Source organism: Chelmon rostratus, chromosome 15 (genome assembly GCF_017976325.1).
Source record: "Chelmon rostratus isolate fCheRos1 chromosome 15, fCheRos1.pri, whole genome shotgun sequence".
Classification (NCBI taxonomy): Eukaryota; Metazoa; Chordata; class Actinopteri; order Chaetodontiformes; family Chaetodontidae; genus Chelmon; species Chelmon rostratus.
This window is the reverse complement of record NC_055672.1, coordinates 10736559-10758809: the sequence shown is the minus strand read 5'-3', so window position 1 is coordinate 10758809 and position 22251 is coordinate 10736559. Positions and strand designations below refer to the sequence as shown.

The following is a 22251-nucleotide window of genomic DNA, read 5'->3' as shown; positions in this document are numbered from 1 at the left end:
AAACAGTCCATTCAAAAGCACAGCGGCTGCTCCACTGCATTGATGTCATAGCATAAGGTTACCAGGCACCAGAACATCCCATACACACACACAATCAATTCAGTCTCCTCACCAATGTGCCTGAAAGGCGTGGACCTGAAGATTTTTGCTCCACGTCGGCTTCCGTAAAAACACAAATTGTGCGCATGTTCAGAAGTTCACTGCATGTCTTCCTTGCTGATGTTGCTCGAGAAATGTGAAACGATTATCTTACTGGTTAACTTTTCCTTTTCTAATTGTAGTCAGCCGTTCAGTAACCATGAAAACGAGATTCACCACGGTGGATATCAGGGCAGTCATTGCCGAGATAAATGCCAAGTAGGTGGTTTGTGTTGTCGCCTCTAGCCGGGTTGCTAAGCTAACCAACTTGAACCGTTAATGTGGATTTGACCACAGACGTTTGGCAGCCATTCATTTATTTTTGCCTTATTTTTTCACAGCTACATTGGCATGAGAGTTAACAACGTGTATGACATCGACAACAGGACGTATCTCATCCGTCTGCAAAAGTAAGAACTGTTCGAAAAATTGCCTCCAAAACTTTCACTGTAATGGTGCTTCACATGGCATGAAGTTCTTTAGTGAAGTAGCAATACCACGATGGAAAATACTCCATACAAATACAAGTTTAATTCATGCATTTTTTAAATTGATTATAAGTATTCCCACAAACGTAATTTTAACGTATCAAAAGTAAAAGTAGCCATCATGCAGCAGAGTGGCTCCGTCAGTGTTACATTATTATAAACTATATTATTTGATGATTGTTGCTGATACATTTGTATCTGCGCTGCATTTAAGATCATTTTAGACGTTTGGGTGTTTTACTCTAAAGCAGTGCATCATATTTATTGGTTTGTAAAATCTGAATTTGTAGATTGATCTATCATCCAAGCTGACAAATAAATGTGAAATAAAAAGTGCTGTATTTTCCCCTGAAAAGTGGAGTAGAATTATAAAGTAGCATTAAATGGAAGTACTCACATAAAGTGCAAGTATCCCGTCTTGAGTAAAAATACAGTACGTATAACTCAGTGTCATATTGTCTCAGGCCTGACAGCAAAGCTGTTCTCCTGGTTGAGTCTGGGACTCGTATTCACTCCACAGACTTCGAATGGCCCAAGAACATGATGCCTTCGGGCTTTGCAATGAAGGTAAGACCATATTGTAGCTCACTGAATAAAATTGAGCACCTTTTTGTCATTGTTGTATCACTTAAACATTTATTGTAGGGTTTAATTGCATTTTAAATAGGGATTCAAGTCAGATTTCACTGAGACTTCCATCTAAACCTTTGTTTCTTTGAAGTCCAGTTTGATGAGCATCAACCAGACAGTTTGACATATTTCTATCCCTGAACACATTTCATATTTATGTCAATATAGTTGACCTTTTTCCTCTATTTGTTTATCTATGGATCAGTTGTGATGAAACTGAATGTCTGAAGCAACTTTCTCCATAGTGTCGGAAACACCTGAAGTCTCGGCGGCTGACCCAGGTTAAGCAGCTCGGGATTGACAGGATTGTTGACATCCAGTTTGGCTCCGATGAGGCTGCCTACCACTTGATTGTTGAGCTGTATGACAGGGTGAGGAAACACTGCGAGATGTGTATCAAATTGAACACAACATCCCATGCTGTTTGTATCATACCAAACATTGGCACTGATGCATGGCTGTGTGTCTGTGTCTATCCATCTTCAGGGTAACATCATTCTTGCAGACCATGAGTACACCATCCTGAATCTGCTGCGGTTTCGTACAGCAGAGGCGGAGGCAGAGGATGTAAAGATTGCTGTGAGAGAGCGGTACCCTGTGGAGAGCGCCCGACCCCCTGAGCCTCTCATCAGTTTAGAGCGGTAACCACATTGTTGTGCTTGATGAGTTTGTGGACCAAAGGGACATCCATCAGAATTAAATACACATCTATTTTTCATTTATTATTGAAAACTAATTCTCTCTTATTGCTTATTTTTCAATCTAGACTCACTGAAATCCTCAGCAAAGCATCGCATGGCGATCAAGTGAAAAGGGTCCTGAACCCTCACCTTCGTAAGTAGCCAGGCAACCAGTTCTGAATTGTTAAACTAAAACAGATACACGCTTCTCTTTATCTTAAATGCCTTAAATTTCTTTTTATCAAGTGAATGAACAGACTGACCATGTTTTGTGTCCTTTTCCAACATGTCTCAAGCTTATGGAGCCACTCTGATAGAACACAGTTTGATAGAGGCGGGACTGCCGGGCTCTGTCAAAGTTGACAGTCAAGTTGATGCTGCCCAAGGTACAGTAGAGCAGTTAGGGCTGCAGGATGTGGTACAAAAAAATCATATTGCAATTATTTTGACTATTTTGCAATATGATTCGTGATTAGTGGGAATGATTATTTTTCATCATTATGATCATGATCATGTGACCATTGTTGTGGTCTGTACCAAACAAACATGTGTTCTTACATCTGGAGAACAGGAGTTGTAGGCCAGGCTGTCTCTGTAGTACCACAATATTTGATTATTAGGGTTGCAAAGGTTCAGTAAGCTTCTTAAAATATCCAAAATTTTCTATGGGTACTTAAACTGACAGTTTAAATTGAGACATAATATTGTAGTTGTGCCAACAAATCTCATCAGGGACTTTGTGGGTCAGAGGCACTTTCCCCTGTTGCTTCCATCATCTTCCAGATCCCACCAACATCAGCCACCAATGAACATAATATTTTTTTTCCATCTGCATGTAATATTGTAAATTCAACCTGAATGAATATCCCCCATCTTTACATTTTATTCCCATTATTTCCCTTTAGTTCCCATGGAAAGTTTTCACCTTGAATATTCCAGGATGTTTGCAACTCAATTCATTATAAAGCTGTTTTGTCTGTTTTAGATATTGCGCTTGGCCAAATTTTTCATTTCGATAATACGTTGACGAATTGTTCAGCCCCAGTTTGAGTTCGGCTAATTGCTGTCACAGACCAGTGGAAGTTATGGCTCCAGTTTCAGACTGAACTTTTTATTTGCAACGTTGTTGTTTGTAAATCCATTCTGTGAATCTGTAAATACATTATTTGATTTGGCTGCTTTTCCAGTTGCTCCTAAAATCTTGGAAGCCATGCAGATTGCAGAAACATACATGGAAAAGACAGAGAACTTCAGTGGCAAAGTAAAATATCTTTCATAAGCATTATTTTATTTCATTTTGAGGGAAAGTACTTTGGGATCCTCTGCTAGATTTGTTATATTCACAAACTCGCCTTTGTTAATCTCAAGGGTTACATCATTCAAAAGAGTGAGAAGAAACCAAGCTTAACTCCTGGCAAACCCAGCGAAGAACTGCTTACGTATGTCCTGCTTTGTTTAATGCACAATTTATTACACAGGAGAATACTATCATTTTTGTCAGGTAGTTATTAATGTTGTGGTTAATTAATTTATGACATTTACTTACAGATATGATGAATTCCACCCATTCCTCTTTGCCCAGCATGCAAAGAGCCCCTATGTGGAGTTTGATACTTTTGACAAGGTACATATTAGCGTGGCTGTACATTTGGGTTTATTTCTTGCTGATTTGTTTGGAAAAGAATATTGATCCTTTCTCCATTACAATATGAATTCACACTTTGTGCAAGAGTGTGATGTGAATCCAATGTGATTCTCTCACTCAGGCAGTGGATGAGTTCTTTTCTAAGATGGAGAGTCAGAAGATTGACATGAAGGCCTTGCAGCAGGAGAAACAGGCTCTGAAGAAGCTGGAGAATGTTAAGAGGGACCACGAGCAGAGACTGGAGGCATTGCACCAAGCACAGGTCAGCGTTACTGGCTTTGTCTGCTGTCACCGCTGCACATGAGATACATAATCCTGCTTTCCCACATCTAATTGAATTTAAAAGCCTTTTTTTCTCGACATTGCTGAAATCGTGTCTTGTGTTTTGCAGGAGGTGGACAGACTAAAGGGTGAACTGGTGGAGATGAACCTGCCTGTGGTAGAGAGGGCGCTGCAGGTGGTGCGCAGTGCACTGGCCAATCAGGTGGACTGGACTGAGATCGGCATCATCGTTAAAGAAGCACAAGCTGCCGGGGACCCTGTGGCCTGCGCCATCAAGGAGCTGAAGCTGCAGACCAACCACATCACCATGCTCTTAAAGTAAGACCATCATTGACACACAAATTTAAGTGCCACAGACCACTCTGCTCATTTTTCACACCATTTGGCTCGTCTTTTCTCTCCCAGGAATCCCTATATTTCTGAAGAAGACCTGGAAGAGGAGGAGAAAAAAGATGTGGTAGAGGAGAAAGGAAAGAAAAACAAAAATAAAGACAAAGGACAGACCAAGAAGCTGCAAAAGAACAAGCCCGTGTTAGTGGATGTGGATCTTGGCCTGTCGGCTTATGCCAATGCCAAAAAGTAGGTTTACATGCAATCCTTTGGACATAGAGTTGAGCATTATGTGGGGGAAGTCATAAATGTTGTTTTTACAGCAGCACCATTCCGCTCTTTTTTTAGGTACTATGACTACAAACGCAGCGCTGAAAAGAAGGAACATAAAACCATTGAAGCAGCAGATAAGGTAAGAAAGCTGCTTTATTCTGCACGCAGGTTTTAGGCAAGGCAAAGTGCATGAAAAGAGGAGATCATCGTACTTTCGTATACAGTTAAACTGCTTTCTATTTCCGTGTCATTCAAGGCAATGAAGTCCGCAGAGAAAAAAACACAGAAAACACTAAAAGAGGTTCAGACTGTGACCACCATTCAGAAGGCCAGGAAAGTCTACTGGTATGTACTACACCTATGCATGTTCAGACACTAATTCACTCTTTTTATATGTAGCAGTGGAGCCTTTTCCTCTCACAACCGTCTCTCCCCTTCTGGCAGGTTTGAGAAGTTCTTATGGTTCATCAGCTCAGAGAATTATCTGGTCATTGCAGGAAGGGATCAGCAGCAGAACGAGATGATCGTCAAACGCTACCTCCGGGCAGGTAATGACTTAACGCTCACACGCTCTTACCTTGTAAAGTAAGCACCTTTAGTCAGTTTATCCCCTCATGTGTGCCTTCACTTTGTCAGGTGACGTCTATGTTCATGCCGACCTCCACGGAGCGACTAGCTGTGTCATTAAAAACCCCTCAGGTAATCCACGTGGCTTCTCAGCCTCTCTTTGCTGTTTTGCTTCCTTTTATTACTCTCTGGAGATACTTGATGGTAGTTTCTCACCTCTTTGCATGTTTCTTGGCCACTTCTCTGCTGCTCCACCTTCCTGCTCCAGGTGACCCCATCCCGCCTCGTACCCTGACTGAAGCTGGCACTATGGCTGTGTGCTACAGTGCTGCTTGGGATGCCAAGATCATCACCAGCGCTTGGTGGGTTCATCATCATCAGGTGAGGCATCAGTTTTCAGAAAATAAATTTACTAGCACGCTTTTAGATTTAAATTGTTGCCAGAGTTAGGGTTAAAACAGGGTAGCGTATTTGCAGCTAAAGAGCGAAGTGGTAAACCATATTTTCATGTTTTCTGTTTCCTTAATATCTTCATATTGTATAAGTGGGGTTTATACTTATTCTGTAACATATTTTATAATTGTGCAACATGACTTCCTGTAACTTACAAAACTTATAGCTACCCTCTGGACCTTCCTCTTGTAAAATTACATACACATTCGGAGTTTCTGCCCACATGCATTGTTTGTATCAATGAGGCCTAATATACTAATTTAGTGCACTTCCTGCCTCATCATGCATCTGTAAAAACTGTTTTATATGATAATATTTTGAATTGTGCTTTGTTTACATTCCATGTTTTGCGGTCCTCTTATTCTTACCTTTGCTGGTGCATTGTTACATTCCTTGGCGTGTTACATACAACCTGTTTCCAGAACGCAAAAAGTAGTTAAATCATGACACAAAGTGTTGCCAATATTTATTTTTATTTTTATTATCAGCTGTGTTATATCTTTTATTTTTGTACAGGTGTCTAAGACAGCTCCCACTGGAGAGTACCTGACCACTGGAAGTTTTATGATCAGAGGTATGAAGACATTTGAATGCATTTTGTAATGTGAGAAGTGTAAGTGCTCTGATCACGTCTGACTCAGGTCCTAACATTTCATCTGTTTCTCTCCAGGAAAGAAGAACTTTCTGCCACCTTCTTACTTGATTATGGGTTTTGGATTTCTCTTCAAGGTAAAATAGCATCACGAGCACATTTGAACTCTTCGTCATCTTCAGACCGTTAAGTGTCACGCTCGTCTCCCTGCAGGTCGATGAGCAGAGTGTGTTTCGTCACAGAGGGGAGAGAAAGGTGAAGACTGTGGAGGAAGACGTGAATGAGGTCACGTCCAGAACTGCTGAGCTGTTGGAGGAGGAGGGGGAGGAGCTGATAGGTAGCAAAGTCACTGACTTCATTTACAGTGTGTGTAGCAATCACATTCAGGTGTTATAACCTGATTCTGTCACCTGCTGCAGGTGATGACAGCAGTAATGAAGACCAGGGTGAAGAAGGAGCAGGAGGAGATGGAGAAATGGAAAAGAAGATTAAAAAATTAGCTGAGGGGGACGATGGTGTGAGTGAACAGCTGGCTGCTGTTCCTGAGGAGGTCAACGTGGAGGAAAGCAGCGGGGAAGAAGAGGAGATGAAGAACGAAGAGAGTGATGACTTCAGCTTTCCAGATACGACCATCTCCCTCTCTCATTTACAGCCCAACAGGTAAAGTTACCACTGATACTGATCCAAACGCTCTCACTACAGGTGACGACAAACGGAATTAAAGAAATTGTCTCCTCTTATTTTTCCAGGAGCGTCCAGAACCCTGGTTTCAAAAAGGAAGTGACCACTCAGGTAATTAGTGGCAGTCTTAAGCTGCATACATTACAGCAATTTCAAGTAAATTCATAAAGGTTTAACTCTTCATACTAATGTTAATTCTTTCATTTCTCTTCAGGTGGAGGTGGACTCACAGGGGAAGAAACACATGACTGCCAAGCAGAGAAGGTGAATGAATTGAATGAAATAATAGATGTTCATCGACGGTGGGGGCTGTTTAATTATCATGAAAACAACTCCCATGATCCCACTCTACTTCACATGACATCATCAAACTACGTCTGTTGTTTTCAGTGTTTTGATTGAGAAACACATAGCATCCGAAATGACATACTGTGCATTTAACAAGCAAACGCACCAGACTATGATTTATGCATAAACGTTTCTAGTCGTTGATTTAATCCTCAGGTGTTTTTTGTCTTTGCCAAAAGAGAGGAGAAGAAGAAGAAGCAGAAACAGGAAGAGTGCGACGCTGAGGAGAAGACGGAGGTTTCATCTGGTGGATCAACGGTTGATCAGGGATCCAAAGGTGGAGGAGGCTCCTCCCAGCAGCCACTGAAGAGAGGCCAAAGGGTAGGAGAGAAGTGTGAAGATAAGATTTTCTTTTCTTCCTTCAACAATACATGGTGCTTTTAAATTCACAAATCTTCTCAAAATGACATAATCAGAATGTGATCATTTATTAATCTCAATTGAAAACAGTACAAAGACAATATACTTAATGTTTCACCTCATCAGAGTTTTGTAAATATCTGCTAATTATGAATTTGATGCAGCAACACGTTTCAAACAAGTTTGGACAGGAGCAAAAAAAAGACTGGGAAAGTTGTGGAACGCTCCAAAAACACCTGTTGGGAACATTCCACAGGTAAACAGGTTGATTGGTAACAGGTGATAGTATCACGGTTGAATATGAAAGAGACATCCTGGAAAGGTTCAGTCATTCATAAGCGAGGATGGAGCGAGGTTCACGACTTCATGAACACATGATTGGATAAAGCATGTTACTATGGGCTTGGGCTTGGGAACACTTTGTAAAACTGTTAAAAAAAAAAAAAAAAAAAAAAAAAAAAAAAAAAAAAAAAAAAACTTTGTAAACACAGTTTGCAAAAAGATAGATACTTTATTAATCTCTTAACAAATGATTGCATTCTGTTTTTATTTTTTACACACGCCCACCTTTTTTGAAATCAGGTTTGTATTTAAAGGAGATACAATTTAGAAGAGAAAGATAAAATAGAATTTCAAAAGGCTAAAACATACAGAAGAAAGAAATAAACCATTGTAAAATTACAGCAGATTTGGAGACAGACCAGTGTAATCATTAAAATCATCTGCAGCTAAAACCAAGGTAACCTAATGCACAATTAATCTGCAATCAGATCTGTAGTCTGTGATAAGGTCAAGAGTTACATTTCATAATGAGTTACTTTATGGGCCAGTCTTGAACCAGGACTGATGTGATACTTCAGTCTGTGCTGTGTTTGAGTGTAATTCTTCCCTGTTGTCACTACAGAACAAATTAAAGAAGATCAAAGAGAAGTACAAGGACCAGGATGAAGAGGACAGGGAGCTGATGATGCAGCTGCTCGGGGTGAGGATGAATTAAAAACCACACTCCACACACAGTCTTTAGAGTGTGCAGCACAGTGCCATCACGCCACCTGCAAAGCTGTCAGTGGTAACTACAGAGCAGGTCTCCACAGACCTTCTGACTGACATGATAGGTAACACTGTGCCCACTTTTCATCCTTAGTCAGCTGGTTCCACCAAGGACGACAAGGATAAGGGGAAGAAAGGAAAAAAGGGGAAGGGGAAAGACGAACCCGTCAGGAAACCAGCCTCTCAGAAACCACCCCAGAAACCTCGTCATACGGAGACCGCAGCGAGGACGGGCGGAGGGGACGATCCTGAGGGCGGACAACCTGGAGAGGAGGGAGGGCCCGCTGAACAGGAGGAAAAGGTACACGACACGCTAAAGAGATCCAACACCAGCTTCTCCAGTGAAATGGACTGTTTGTCTGGTGATGTTGACAAAACTTGCAAATTTACACTCGGATTTAAATGTATAAATCCATACTCCACACATGCTTTGCATTGTATGTTTGGTTATTCATCACCGATGCTGTCCTCTCTTTCAGGAAGATGATGTGGACCAGGACAACCCCGGAGCAGAGGTGGGTTTTTTAATGTAAACATTTAACAGTGGATAAATAGAGCTGTCATAGAACTAAGCATTGAGCAACTTTTCCAACATATGTGTTGCTGGCGTCAAATTCCGAATAAGCATATATTTACAAAAAAAAATCAGTGAGGTTTTTTAGTGCATTCGTCTAACGTTAGTTTTCCTCTGTGCTGCCTCAGGAAGCAGAGAACCTGCTCAGCTCTCTGACCGGCCAGCCTCATCCTGAAGATGTGCTGTTGTTTGCTGTGCCCGTCTGTGCTCCGTACACCGCCCTCTCCAACTACAAGTATGTGCAATTAACCTTTTCTGTGTATAAGAGAAAAAGTGAAGAGCGGACAGGCTTAAATGAGTCATTTGTTTTCCACAGACACAAGGTGAAACTGACACCAGGTTCTCAGAAGAAAGGAAAAGGTAAGAATAGTGAATATCTATTCTAATAATCATAAAGCCTTTTCTTAGTTTTTTTACAGTGCTTTTAGAATCAACAGTAATATATATATTTTTGTTGTTCCGACCAGCTGCACGCACTGCGGTTTTCAGCTTTATGAAAGCCAAAGAGGCTTCAACCAGAGAGAAAGACCTGTTCCGCAGTGTCAAGGTAAAGAAGTTAACTGCAATTTAGTTACCAGCTAAAAGTAACTCTAAAACTGTATTTACTGTGGTTCAGAAGTTGATTTACAAACTATTAGAAAATAGTATGCAATTATTTATCAAGGAAAAATGGCAAACATTCTGTTGTCAGCATATTAAATATGAGCTGCTTTTCTGTTTTCTGTTTGCAAATTGACATCTTTGGGGTTCAGGCTGTTTTTTGGACATTTGGACAATATTTGGAAAATTGTAAATATGATTGACAGATAACCATATAATTAGGGATGCGACAAACAGTTATTGGTTACAGATCAGTTCGTTTTTCATGATGTTATGATTCAAACCGTCCCCTCTTCTGTTAACCTGCGTTGTAGGATACTGATCTGTCCAGAAACGTGCCAGGCAAAGTTAAAGTGTCTGCTCCAAACCTGCTGGCTGCCAAGAAGAAGTGAGAGACCTGAGAAGAAGTGGATTTACAGTGTTTCATCAGTTCGGTGGGACTCTGGCAACCTCAAACACTTACAGGTTAAGATCTGATCATGACACGGTTCACATACGAATAATTTTATTGTAAAGATTGATGTATGATTGCGTATTTTTTGACCAACAGTTTGTTTAAAATGAAACCATGTAAATGAACAAAGCTGACCGAACACATCGTATGGCATGTGTTTATTCTTTAATTACAAATTAAGAAGTATGCATTGTATTCTACAATAAAAAAAACAACAACAACAACAACAAGGGAACATTGTGCAAACCAGGCAAATACAAATAAAGCCCTACTGACATGAGGCATTTCAGTGCAACATGGCTCAACATCCAATACACTCGCAGTATTTTAAGTCATTGATTAAATAAAATGAAAATGCTACAAGAGCCACTCATGACAACTGAAAGGCTTTAAAAGCCATTTTCACGACAAAGAACTCACATTTCCTCACAAATATATAAATTACTATATATATTTATATATTTAAATAAAAACTGAAAATTAGCATATCTGTGGCTTCAGAGTAGATAGTCTTGTGAAACAAAGCACTAGTTTTAGGTCTGTGAGAACTATCCAAGATCGAACAAACATCTGTACTCAAGCTTGTGTCAAACATCTGTTACAGGAATCATTTAAGTGACCGGCTCCTAAAAAAAAAGCACCATTAAAACAAACTAAGCCTGTGAATATACTGAATTTGAATAATTGAATTGTGAAAATTAAAATTCCATTGTGGGGAAAAAGCAGCACTACTGTGGCACCTCTCCCCCATTTAGTGAATTAAGAGTTTATTTGGAACAAATCAGAGTTGGTGGAGATTGCTGGAACAGTGGAAAGAGGAACCAAGAAGGTTTTTGTTTTCATCACCTTTGAATGAAGTGATTTATGGTGTTTTGATGCTAAAATTACTGTTTCTGTTTATGGAGTCTGGTGACTTAAAAAAAAAAAAAAGTCGATCTCTGAAGGGATTCTTTCCATAATGTTGGCAGAAACCTAGAATAACAATCCAAGGCTGTCAGTGGCAAAAACAAACTTTTAGTGGACATATATTGGCAGTGCATTAACACCTGGAGGTATTACATTATTTTGTGGCTCCCGGGTGCAGCGCTGTCTCTCAATACTGGACCAATTTAAAAAAATTGTTGTCCCCATTAGTCACTTGGACACAAAAACATGGGAATTAGGATCCATAGTCACTGATAATATTTGACCAGAATTCCTCCCTAAAATCTGCCTCGACACATGGACCGGCACCAATTGGAAACTCACTTTCAATAATTGAAAATAAAATGTAGGTCAATCTGATACGAGCAAATAATTCAACACATTATAGGACATTATTTTATTTGTTTTGTAATCTGTAGCTATGTAGGTCTTTAAAAAGACATGCTTTTGTTGAAATAATTATACCTATACAAGTAGTTTGTCTCACTGGATTGGTTTGCACTCTAATGGCCATAATTTGCAAAAGTAAGATGTTCGAATGGTTTTGAACCAGTGTGTTTTTTCAGAAGGAATAATCGAACATCATTTTTGGCCAATTCTGACAGCCCTAAAGCAAAACTGTTTCAACCTGGCACCTCTTCATTTAGTGTTAAGACATTAGACATATATTTTAAGTTGGTTCAACTTCTGAGGAAGACCAACTTGGTGTGGCATGGTTGTGTAAAGGATCAGAACTCTCCCCTTGGCTCTTGGTTACACCTACAGGATGTACTATAATCCTGTGGAGGAAAGGAAGTTCACAAGACCAAAGTCCTGCCCCCTCTCTAAACTAGATTTTTCCTCACTAGCCTCAATTAATTTTCTCACAGCGTTTCCTTTCAGTGATCTTCCTGAATTTTAACATTTCAAAAGGAGTAATAAAATACGTCCACCTGAAAAAATGTGCTGAGCCAAGAAAGCAAAACAAAAGCTAACCCAAAGGTAGGTATCTGGTAGGGCTCCTGTTGTCTCTTATATGTTGTGCATCACCTGCACTGCTACTCCACGAAAAGGGTCTACTGGCATCTGAAAGAGTTCAACCTATCCGATAATAAACAGAAAAAGGTAATAAACAGCTTTTAGGATTGCCTGTGAACCTTAGTGTGCCAGTCAGGACCTGTTTCCAACAGTTCCACAGCTGTTCACTATTGCTTAGAGATTTTTGTGTGTGTGTGCCTGCAAGTGTCCACACACTTTAAACTAATGCTCTAATAGGACTACCTGCTCATCTCATACATACATATTCCTGTAATGCTCTGGATTGGATCGACGGCTTCCTCTTCGCCTAGGAGCCCAGTGTGTTGACACGCGCCATTCTCTGTTTGAGGCTGTGCAGGAGGTGTTTGGGCAAGCAGTCCCAGTAGCTCGACAAACGCTCCCTGTGCTGCAGAACGGCCTCCATACAAAACCTGGAGAGGGTGTGGACATGCAAATATGAGCGATAACAGGGGAACATTTCAGTTTCAGGTGTAAAATAAGTCCACGTTGTAGGGCATTATCTTTGCTTTTGCACACACTCACCGAACAAGCGATTTAGGCTGAACGTTGAAAACTATTAGCTCATTGCTGTGTGCCTGTTAAGTTAAAACAAAAAATCAGTATAACAGCTTTTAATGTATGTATAAAAAATATGCTTATTAAGATATGACTTGCATCTTACAGCTCTTTGATGAGACAACAGGTTGTTGGCGCACCCTCCAAACACGAACACCTCCCCATCAGGGCCGGAGCACGCTGTGTGCCACAGCCTGAAACACACAGCACAATGTCATGAACTGTCTGTGCAGTGTGTTCACTTTCACAAGCTGGGTGTGTGTGTCATTTGCCTGAAACATAATCTACAGGGACATAAACTTTTAGTGTTGACAGTAAAATGAGAGACTTGCCTTGGCCTCTCTGTGTGACTGTGTTTGAAAGGCTTCCATTCATTTTTGCTCACGTAGTACAGCCAAGCATCACCTGAAAAGCAGATGATATCTTCTTGAGACCAGTGATCATTTTGAGGCGGCTAGGATTATTTGCGACTCCAGAACAGAGTGTCAGACTCACTCAGCGTCTCTCTCTCTGTGGTGAAACCTCCAAACAAGAAGATGTGGTCCGGTGACACAGGAGTGAAGGAGTGCCAAGACCGGCCCACAGGACCCTGCTGGGGAACGCTCCTATAACACAGCAGGGAGGGTCACAGGGGAACATTAGAGTGAGACAAACACAACTGAAAGAATGCTAAAGGGTGGATGCATTCCAGTGGGAAAAGCGAAAGAAAGATGGATAACTTTTGACGTAGGTCAGAGGATCACAGGGTCAATTATTCGCAAAAGGTTTCCTGATAGTAAGATGGGTCTTGATTATGGTCTTCCCAGATTATTCTGTGGTGAGGCCGATATAAATGAAATCAACACTTACATTTCGTGCCACTCCCATGTGTCCAGGTCAATGTAGTACAGGTCATTTAGTCTGTAGTTCTTTTGACCAAAGGAGAAGGAGATTATTCATTTTATAGTAATGCATTACATGCAAATCTGTGACAGCTAGGCAATATCAACCTTATGCCAGAAATGCACAACAAAGAGGCTAAATAGACATAAATCTTCATTTTTATTTCCCTTACCTTGTATCGTCCCCCAAACACATAGCCTCTGTTACCAACTGTGGCGCAGGCATGAGCTGCTCTGGGTGATGGGGTGTTTCCCTACATCAGGCCATGCCAACAAAGAAAATGGACAATGTCAAATACTTTCTAGTGTTTATTGTATTATTCATAAAGAGTCACAGTATGTCTGGAAAAAAAAAATCATTATGGCAGAGTGATGACAAAGGATGGAAATGGGAGAGGCTCTGGTTAAAGAGAAGGAGGCTATTGTTTGCTGTTGGGCAGTGAGCTGGTGTGTGTTTGTGTGCAATTAAGTTGTGTGAGGTGAAACTGGTAGTGCTTGTGTTTACCGTGGTGATTGGCTGGCTCCATGTGCATGTTTCCAGGTCCAGGATATGGATGTGGTTGTTCCAGCCTCGCCCAGGGCTGTCCCACTGCAAACAAATACAAATGTCTTTTTAAGTCAAATGTTATAAAACAGTGTCTTCACAGGAAACAGACACTCCAGCTTTTTTGTATTGCTTTTCTATAAAGAGACAGATTTTCTAATACAATAGCTAATACAATTTTGAAATAAACACTGTCTAAAAGCAAGGACTGAAGTCAACGTTTTTCAGGTGAAGAGGATTTTTTGTTTACATACCACCAGTGAAGATGATTCATCATATTCAAAAGTCCCTTCATGAGATCCTTGTGCAGCGTAGCCATAGCCCCCAAAGAATATAAGTCTGTGGAAACAATATCATACCAAACACACTTAAAATGTCTCTTCCAAGATAACAATCTGTGATTATTCTCATGCATCCATTGTGTATTAACCACCTAAACAAGGTTTAATGTGATCACATGGCTCAATTCTTGATGGCCACATTAACATTAAGAGTGCCAGATGTTTAATATTTAACAACAATCAGCACTCAGGAAGCTGTTTGGTGCATTTATGACACTATCATAAATTTACTACTACTACTACTTATTTCCTACTTGGGATCTGGTAGCTAATTTATTAATAAAGAATAGCTTGCTGAAATATATCAGCATGCTACCACTTTCCCAAACACAATGAGTGAATACCAAAGATCTGAAATAACTGAACACCAAAATCCAGAGACAAGAAAAAACAACCATCCCTCACCTGTTTTTCTGAACCCAGCACCCTAGCTTGTCCTTGCAGGATGGAGGAAGTCCTTTAAGATCCCTCATTTCCTCCCAAACGAGGCTGGGAGCTCTCAGGGGCAGGCGGTAGATCTGCAAAGTACAGAACACAGGAGCCCTGAAAGATGTTTGCAAACAGCTGGCTGACCTGCCGCAGAGTCTTGCACATGATGCAATCGTTTGAAAATAACACGAGATATTAAGAAATTTGTTAGATGTAACACACAAACTGTACCCTGTTTGTGTTTCCCCTGGCGTGATGACCTCCAAATAGGTAGAGGACTCCATCAACACACACCCCACAGCTGCCCGACAGGGATGTTTGTAGGTTACCTCCGGCCACATGCTTTGTCCTGTGAACATTCAGGGTTGTTTTATTTGTCTTCTGTGTGTGCAAATGACTTACATTTAATGCTGATGACCGAGTGTATCAATATACAACTTAAATGTAACAGCTATTACCATACTCCTGACTCCATGTTGTATGTCCAGATCTCATTTCTCGGCAGGTACAAGTCAAAGAATCCGTGGTTTTGGGCATTCTTGTACAGAGGGGAATAACATGTAATTTTTAATGAGTATGAAGACTGTAGAGGGAAAACAATCAAATATGACAAAAATGCAGTTTTAGGTGATACATCTAATAAACACCCTACCTTGTATCCACCCCACACATACATGATGTTTCTGTCAACCACTGCTATGTGACCACTGCGCTCAGCTGGTGTATCCAACTCAAACGATTCAGATGCTTCGGTGTCCAAGAGCTGTTCATCATCCACCTCCTCCTCGTCGTCTTCCTCATCCATATCATCATCTTCATCTCTGTCAGACTCATTGTCGCCCACTCCGGCCGGCAGATCTCCAATGTCTTCCTCCATCTCTGCCATGTCAACCCCTCTTTGTCTCCTCTCAGGGCAAGACGTGAGACAGAGAGAGAAGTCATCTAGCTAGCTAAGTTAGCGCTGATTGGATTATTCGATTAACCGATTATTTCACTCAATCATCCAAAACAGGGTAACAGAAAACGACGCACATTCAAAACAATGGATGTCAGGAAATGACGAGGTTTTACAGCTAGTTGGTTAAAACAGGATCCAACACCAACGTCGGCATGTGTTCTAACGTTAGCTCCGACCTTCTATTCAGTCCACGTCGCTTTGTTAGCCTGAATTAAGATAGCATAACTATAACTCCGGACAACAGACCAGATAACATTAGCTAGCTACACGATTACTGCTGACCTACTTTGCAAGCTTAACTATTGAGGTTATCAAATAAACGTTAGCTGTTAGCTTAGCATTTATCTTAGAAGACCAATTGGAAGCCAAATTAACCGACTGTTTTCATTCAAATGCCCTATACAAGCTAAACAAGTTGGCTGCTCGCCAAGATAGCAAGCACCTAACAGCCGTTGGTCAGTTTGTGTGCCCATTGCTGTTGATACAGAAACATTTCTGAACTTGTACAAAACACCGCGGGCGACTCGGTGTAAGAAATGTTCTAATACAGGTTGGACACACTGGTGTCGACGCTGACTTACATGTGATTGCAGTTCTAAGTAAAATTTGTTCGCACCTGTCGTCATCTTACCTTATCAAATGGTTTTCAGCAGATTTCTAAGCAGTACGACATGAAAGTGAAGCCATCACTACCATTCTGGGGGCACGACCGGAAGTTGCCGACTTCCTACATCCGCCATCTCGGTAAGGTCGATATTAAACAGCAAACAATCTTCCTTTCATTAACAACAGTTTATACAAAGCAATAGTCCATTGTTTTCAAATATGCCGAATAAAAATCCTAATTTCGCCCTCTATGATGAGTGTTATTTCATTCAATAACCCTATAAGGTAGACCACCTTGCTTGTCTTCAATGCAGACTACTCAAACTAAGGCTGACTAAGATGTCAGGATGTTCAGTACAAAGAATAAAACCTTTATTATTCATGACATAACATACATAAAACACTACAGTCGTTTGATCGCTAAACCATTTCAAACATACACTATCATACATAGGCAATGCAAAAAAAAAAACAAGTGAAACGGATCCACCTCTGAGTCCATGATTTTCTTTAGAGTCCTTGAAGTTTGCTGTGAACACACAAGAACACAACTGATAAGTATGAACATCAGCGATGGTTGACACTACGGTTATCTGTAGTGAATGGACGTGGAGAGAAAAGTGAAACCTCAAGAACCCATCCTACCTGTCCTCTACAGTTCTGCTGGATGGGTAGTACACCTTAAATGTGAAGCCACTTCTTGGGAATGAGCCCTGTGGAAATAAATTATTGACAAATTACCACAGGTCCACACTGAGACAAGACCGTGATATAGCGTTCAAAGACCAGCTTGGAAAAACCACTGGTTTATTGTTTTCTGTCAAAGGAGAATTTTGAGAGCCCTCGTTTAGTTTTCCTCTCTTTCTTACTGGGTTGACGCAGAGGCAGTCTGTGTTTGTGATGCTGAAGGGGTCGTATTTGTCTGCGAAGATGATGACATCAGGGACCGGGTAGACACGCAGAGAGTAGTCATAGGCCCAGAATACAGGACTGACATACAGAGGCAGTGGAGTCAAGTGACCCTGGGACAGGATGGTCCTAACAAACTGGAGAGAGGGGGGGAAAGTGACAAGATCATTTATTCGCAAAAATAAAAGAACACTTCGCATTGTGAACTGTCAGAAAGGAGAACAGGCTGCGTCTGGGCTTTGCAATTCAGCTTTGCTCTAAAGCTGAATTGTTGTCACAACAGGAATTTCACTCAAGCCACTCAAGGTTTGTTCAGAGAAGCTGAAACTCACATGGTTTGGAATGTCAAGATTGTTACTGGGCAACCGAACGCAGTTCCTGCACATCTTGTTGACCAGGTCTTCCCTGATAATGACGATCTCCTGGCTGCAGTACTGGATCCTGACAGGAGAAACACGACAGGTCACTTTTAGCTTCAGACATAGTTCCAAAGTGTCATGAGGTCACAACTGTCTCAGTTTTAAAAATCAGCCTTGTGTACAATGAAACCCTGATTACTCTGCATAGCTAATATTTTGACATTAAATAAAAGCCTCATGTGTTTTACCTGCATGGGTTAGTAGTGAAGACAGAAAATGGCACCCTCTGTCTGAACTCCTCTGTGATGTGATCTGCTAAGGGAGGCCTGGGGGAAACAGATTTATCCACATTTGTCGGAACAACTCACCAAAACATAAACATAAGCCCGTGTGTTCAGACTGTGTGTTTTTTTCTGAGTGCCAGCATCACTGTTGCACTTTTTCAGGCAACCAATCATATATTAGAAAAGGAGGACTCGTCACCTGTCACCCTGGTAAGCAAGAAAGGAGGAGAAGCTTGTTCTGACCTTGTCTGTCTAACCTAAGCTTTACAAGATGTCCGGCAGAGACAGAAAACACTCAGTGTTGCTGATGAATGTTTTGCTTTTATTGCCCTACCTGCTTAGAAATAAAATTTAATGACTAGATTAGCTGTGTATTCAACCCTCTGTTATCGAGCATTAAGTTAGGTGACTAGCTAATTTCAATCAAAAGCTACATGCTGCCTTTGTTTTCTCTCTCACCACACAATCGCATCCCTTCACTCCTTTTCTGTCCGAAAAAAACATTATATGGATGTGGAGCGTCATGATGTTAAAAAGCAGATGTCTCTGAGTGTTTACCTTGGCAGGATGGTGCCTGGACCAGGGTCTTCAGGGCCAGGAACAAACACAAAGCGACTACTGCAAGTGTAGGATGAGCATGTTTAAATCAAACACACAGTTAAGAACAGAGCAGAGCAGACTGGAGTAAGAGCTTTTCTAGATCATACCTGCTGTGAATGCTGGGGTATGCACATATAGCATCAGCGAGAGCCTTCAATGACTCTAACAAGACAAAAATGAATTAGATTCAGAAATGCTGTCTGTTCATTTCTATGTTACACACTGAGGTCTTAAAACCTCCAGTATGTTAGGAGTGATAAAGACCCAAAAGTCTCACCTTTGAGTGATTTGATCTGTGTTTTTCCGTACGGGGCAGAGGAGAAGTTACCACACAAAATGAAACAGGTGGGAGGCATCGAAGAGTAACCTGCAGGAAAAACACAAGGTCCAGCTAAATGTGACTGGTGTGGCATAAACACCTGCAAGGTCTAAGCCAATGATGCAAAAACAGACCTGAGAACATGAGGTTGAGCTTTTCCATCACTTCAACGTTGTCCAGCCAAACATCAGAAACAATTACGAACATGGCGTCCTCATTCTCCTCCTCCAGCTGCTTCAGCTTGGCTGAGGCCTTCACTGAAGTGGTGGACGGACCACCAAAGAAGTTCATGTTGCCGTAGTACGCTCTGGCAATAAAGCAAGGATCACACGGTGAGGGAGCAGAAACAGTAACTATGGAGCTCATTAGATAACGCATTTGAAATATTCAGGCAAAATGCACATGAGACTGGACTCATGACTCTGACCTCATTATTTAAATGGACAGTTCACCCCAAAGTGACCTGTCCCTTTATGTAGTATTTGCCCTCTCCTTACCGACCAACAGGGTAAAATGACTTCACAGGTGTGACACAGATTCTTTCTTTACCTTTGCTATAATTTCAACATGTGAAAAGCTACAGACTCACAACAAAATCTAGTGTTAGGTTGCACATACCGACAGCTGCACCACTTTAACATGCACTGAAAGTTTGTCTGAACACTTTTCCTCCGATCCACTGACCTTGTGCCTGATGACGGCTCTGTTGGTGGAAATCCGAAGCCATTGACGTGGAAAACCGAGTCCTCGTACCAACCTACAGGAAAAAGGAATATGACATGTTATTGATTTAATCTTATTGCATATTTGTTTTTTTTGCATTTTCTTTACTGCAGTTGTAGTAGAAGTTGTTATCTCACCCTCTGCTAGTACAAAGCAGGATTCTGTGTACAGGCCATTATGAAACTGGTGAGAACCCAGTTAAGGAACACATCAATTTTAAAAGCAACAAAATATTGTACAATATAAAGTTTTCTTGACAAACTCCAACAAACATATGAAAGGATATTGCTTTGGACATGTCCAGCTGTACAGTTCCACTCAGGTCCTCCAGGTAAAATTTACCCTGAAAGAAATTAAGAAATGTTTTAGAAACCAGATGGAAAAATACACAGTAATGAAAAACAGGCCTTTAAGAACTTTTGTTCATGAACCTACCTCTTTCAGCTGTGTCACCATCCCCAAAACAATCACCTCTCCCAGTTTAGCTGTGCTACCAAGCAGTGCTTCAATTGTCTTGAGCTACAAATCACAAAAAAACAATCAGTAGTTAAATGCAAAACATAAAGACATGTTTTATTTTCAATCTGCAACTATGAAAGCAGTGCAACACTGATGACGATGGTCATTGCAGCGGTTTGTTTGTTACCTGAAATTTGTTCTGACCCTCTTCAACAGCAGCTCCGATTGCAGGCGGGGTGAAGAGCTCATGCCGATGTATTCGCTACAAAAAAACATGTCTGTATAAATACAACATGCAAGCTACACATACTGGAAATAGCAGGAAAGAAAGTGGGTCAATTCCCCAGCCTGGTAATACAAACAGAGCTCACTGACCTGTTGTAGGATGGTGTAACGCTCCCTGAAGAGCTCAGCTTTGTGTTTGGCCAGACCACATAGACTGGGGGCTGGATGGTTCGTCATACTAATGCTGAACGAAAAAACCAAAATAAAAACGTTTAGTTTAAGTAAAAGTATGAACTGGGTCTACCATCAGCAGCAAAAACACAGTAGTTCTGTGACACTGAAGCATTTTCTTCTCTATATATGAGTTCATTTTGACTCAAACCACAAGAAACTGCCCCTTTACTCACGGTACAAATTTCTTCCTCTCCACACTGTAAATGTATCTGGGCACATCAAAGGCTCCAATGATGTTGAAAACATGATCTCTGGAAGAGAGTCAAACAACTCTTAGAACAGTATGAATCAGCAGAAAACGAATCTATTGAAAACAGTCATTATAAATGTAATGTGCTGATAGCTCCAATAACTTGTAAGGAGCATCTGTCACTGATATTTTAAACATTTTATAGACTAAATAAGTGATGTGTTGATCAAAACACTCACATGGTTTCATCACATGACTGAGAGCAATCCTGCACAGCACTTTCCACCACAGACAGCTCGATCATATTAGAAGACACTGTTTGAAACACAAAACACACATGTGTGCGTTCATACTCTGCAAACATACTTCAGGAAAACACAGAAACACATCAGTGCTGCACTCAACAGATTGTGCACTAATCACGGTTTGATCTGTAGTGACCGGCAGTGCTGCTGTACTTACACGGTTGCTTTTCTACTGCATCCAGGACCCTTTCAACAACTTCATCCAGTTCAGAGGGACTGACAGACTCCAGCACTTCCACAAGGTACCTGCTGGCCTCACTGGAGCACAAAACAACAAGAAAGCATCCATCAATTGTTGCTCTTTCTTTCTTTTGACTGCTGGTAGGAAACTAGAAAAAGCTTCATTTCCTCATGAAAATGCATGTCAGCTGGCTTTAACTGAAAAAACTCACAAGAAACAATTGAAACTTCTAAAATTTGTGAGCTTTAGAAACAATATAAGTTACACAAGGTGAATGCCATTAAATCTTTGCTTGTCAGATGGAGCATTAAACGAGTTGAAGTGTCAGTGCAGCACTGAAAGGAGCTGAGGTGCCAGTTGAAGTGAATGTGATACAGCTGAGGTTAAGCCCTGCAACCAGGTGACGTTTAAGTTGAAGTATAAGTGTTGACAATAGTATTAGTGAATTGAAGCAAAATTACTACAAGCATTTAAGCTAAGAGGGCACGATTAAAAGCAGTAAAATGTCATATGAATTGTGAAACAGGGTAGAAAACAATAAAGAAAACATGAAAACTTACACAAAACCACAACCTGCATCATGTTGTTATTGCTTATTTTCCTATCACCGCTAGTATAAAGCTCACTGCCTTTGTGGTGACAGTTAAATCGTGTTAACGGTTAGCTCTTTCTGCACGACTGCTAGCAACGTTACAACACTAGCAAAACACATCCTATCGTCGCTAGAACATAATTAAAATACATACGGTCGTAGTATAAGTCCCCGCATCTTGAAGCCAGCGGACACTTTTGACTTTATTTTGCGAGAAACATCCATGTCTGCCACTGTCCGACTCAAGCCTTGGCGCTAAATGTCAACTTCCGCATGTATTTCATCACTTCCGCTGAAGAATCACGCGCTCCTCTGTCTAACAACAATAAAGTTGTAAGGAAATTATATATTTATTTGTGTACTGTTTTAACGTAATTCTCTAGCAATATAAAATGTATCATTTTGTTTTTCGAAATGCATATATGTATGCGAGTTTATAATGAAGTAAAA

The 22251-nt window shown here is 40.8% G+C and overlaps 3 protein-coding genes across 3 annotated transcripts; 1 reads left to right on the top strand and 2 right to left on the bottom strand.

The window, feature by feature from the left end:
- The first annotated feature begins 194 nt into the window (after positions 1-194).
- Positions 195-11419, top strand: LOC121617957 (nuclear export mediator factor Nemf-like). The gene is made up of 32 exons (XM_041953157.1): positions 195-357; positions 480-548; positions 1091-1193; positions 1502-1627; positions 1743-1897; positions 2023-2090; positions 2233-2322; positions 3124-3197; positions 3305-3375; positions 3485-3560; positions 3703-3843; positions 3973-4181; positions 4269-4442; positions 4542-4605; positions 4723-4811; positions 4911-5014; positions 5103-5165; positions 5302-5414; positions 6003-6060; positions 6157-6215; positions 6292-6415; positions 6498-6738; positions 6828-6870; positions 6974-7023; positions 7287-7428; positions 8372-8449; positions 8612-8818; positions 8997-9032; positions 9220-9326; positions 9408-9451; positions 9559-9638; positions 10006-11419. The coding sequence occupies exons 1-32, from the start codon at positions 299-301 to the stop codon at positions 10081-10083; spliced, it is 3195 nt and encodes a 1064-aa protein (XP_041809091.1). The 5' UTR covers positions 195-298; the 3' UTR covers positions 10084-11419.
- klhdc2 (kelch domain containing 2) lies at positions 10289-16631 on the bottom strand. The gene is made up of 14 exons (XM_041953159.1): positions 16447-16631; positions 15510-15762; positions 15316-15395; positions 15089-15206; positions 14834-14946; positions 14342-14426; positions 14049-14132; positions 13717-13797; positions 13512-13570; positions 13158-13267; positions 12995-13067; positions 12769-12856; positions 12630-12682; positions 10289-12517 (listed from the first exon to the last, which is right to left on the bottom strand). The coding sequence occupies exons 2-14, from the start codon at positions 15741-15743 to the stop codon at positions 12394-12396; spliced, it is 1302 nt and encodes a 433-aa protein (XP_041809093.1). The 5' UTR covers positions 15744-15762; positions 16447-16631; the 3' UTR covers positions 10289-12393.
- Positions 16632-16771: 140 nt separating this feature from the next.
- On the bottom strand, positions 16772-22044 carry pole2 (polymerase (DNA directed), epsilon 2). Its single transcript, XM_041953158.1, has 19 exons — positions 21956-22044; positions 21186-21286; positions 20963-21038; positions 20707-20784; positions 20450-20543; positions 20262-20336; positions 20051-20134; positions 19902-19958; positions 19753-19801; positions 19577-19649; positions 19027-19199; positions 18851-18940; positions 18681-18735; positions 18532-18591; positions 17938-18015; positions 17663-17771; positions 17291-17467; positions 17067-17134; positions 16772-16950 (listed from the first exon to the last, which is right to left on the bottom strand). The coding sequence occupies exons 1-19, from the start codon at positions 22024-22026 to the stop codon at positions 16932-16934; spliced, it is 1587 nt and encodes a 528-aa protein (XP_041809092.1). The 5' UTR covers positions 22027-22044; the 3' UTR covers positions 16772-16931.
- Positions 22045-22251: the final 207 nt, after the last annotated feature.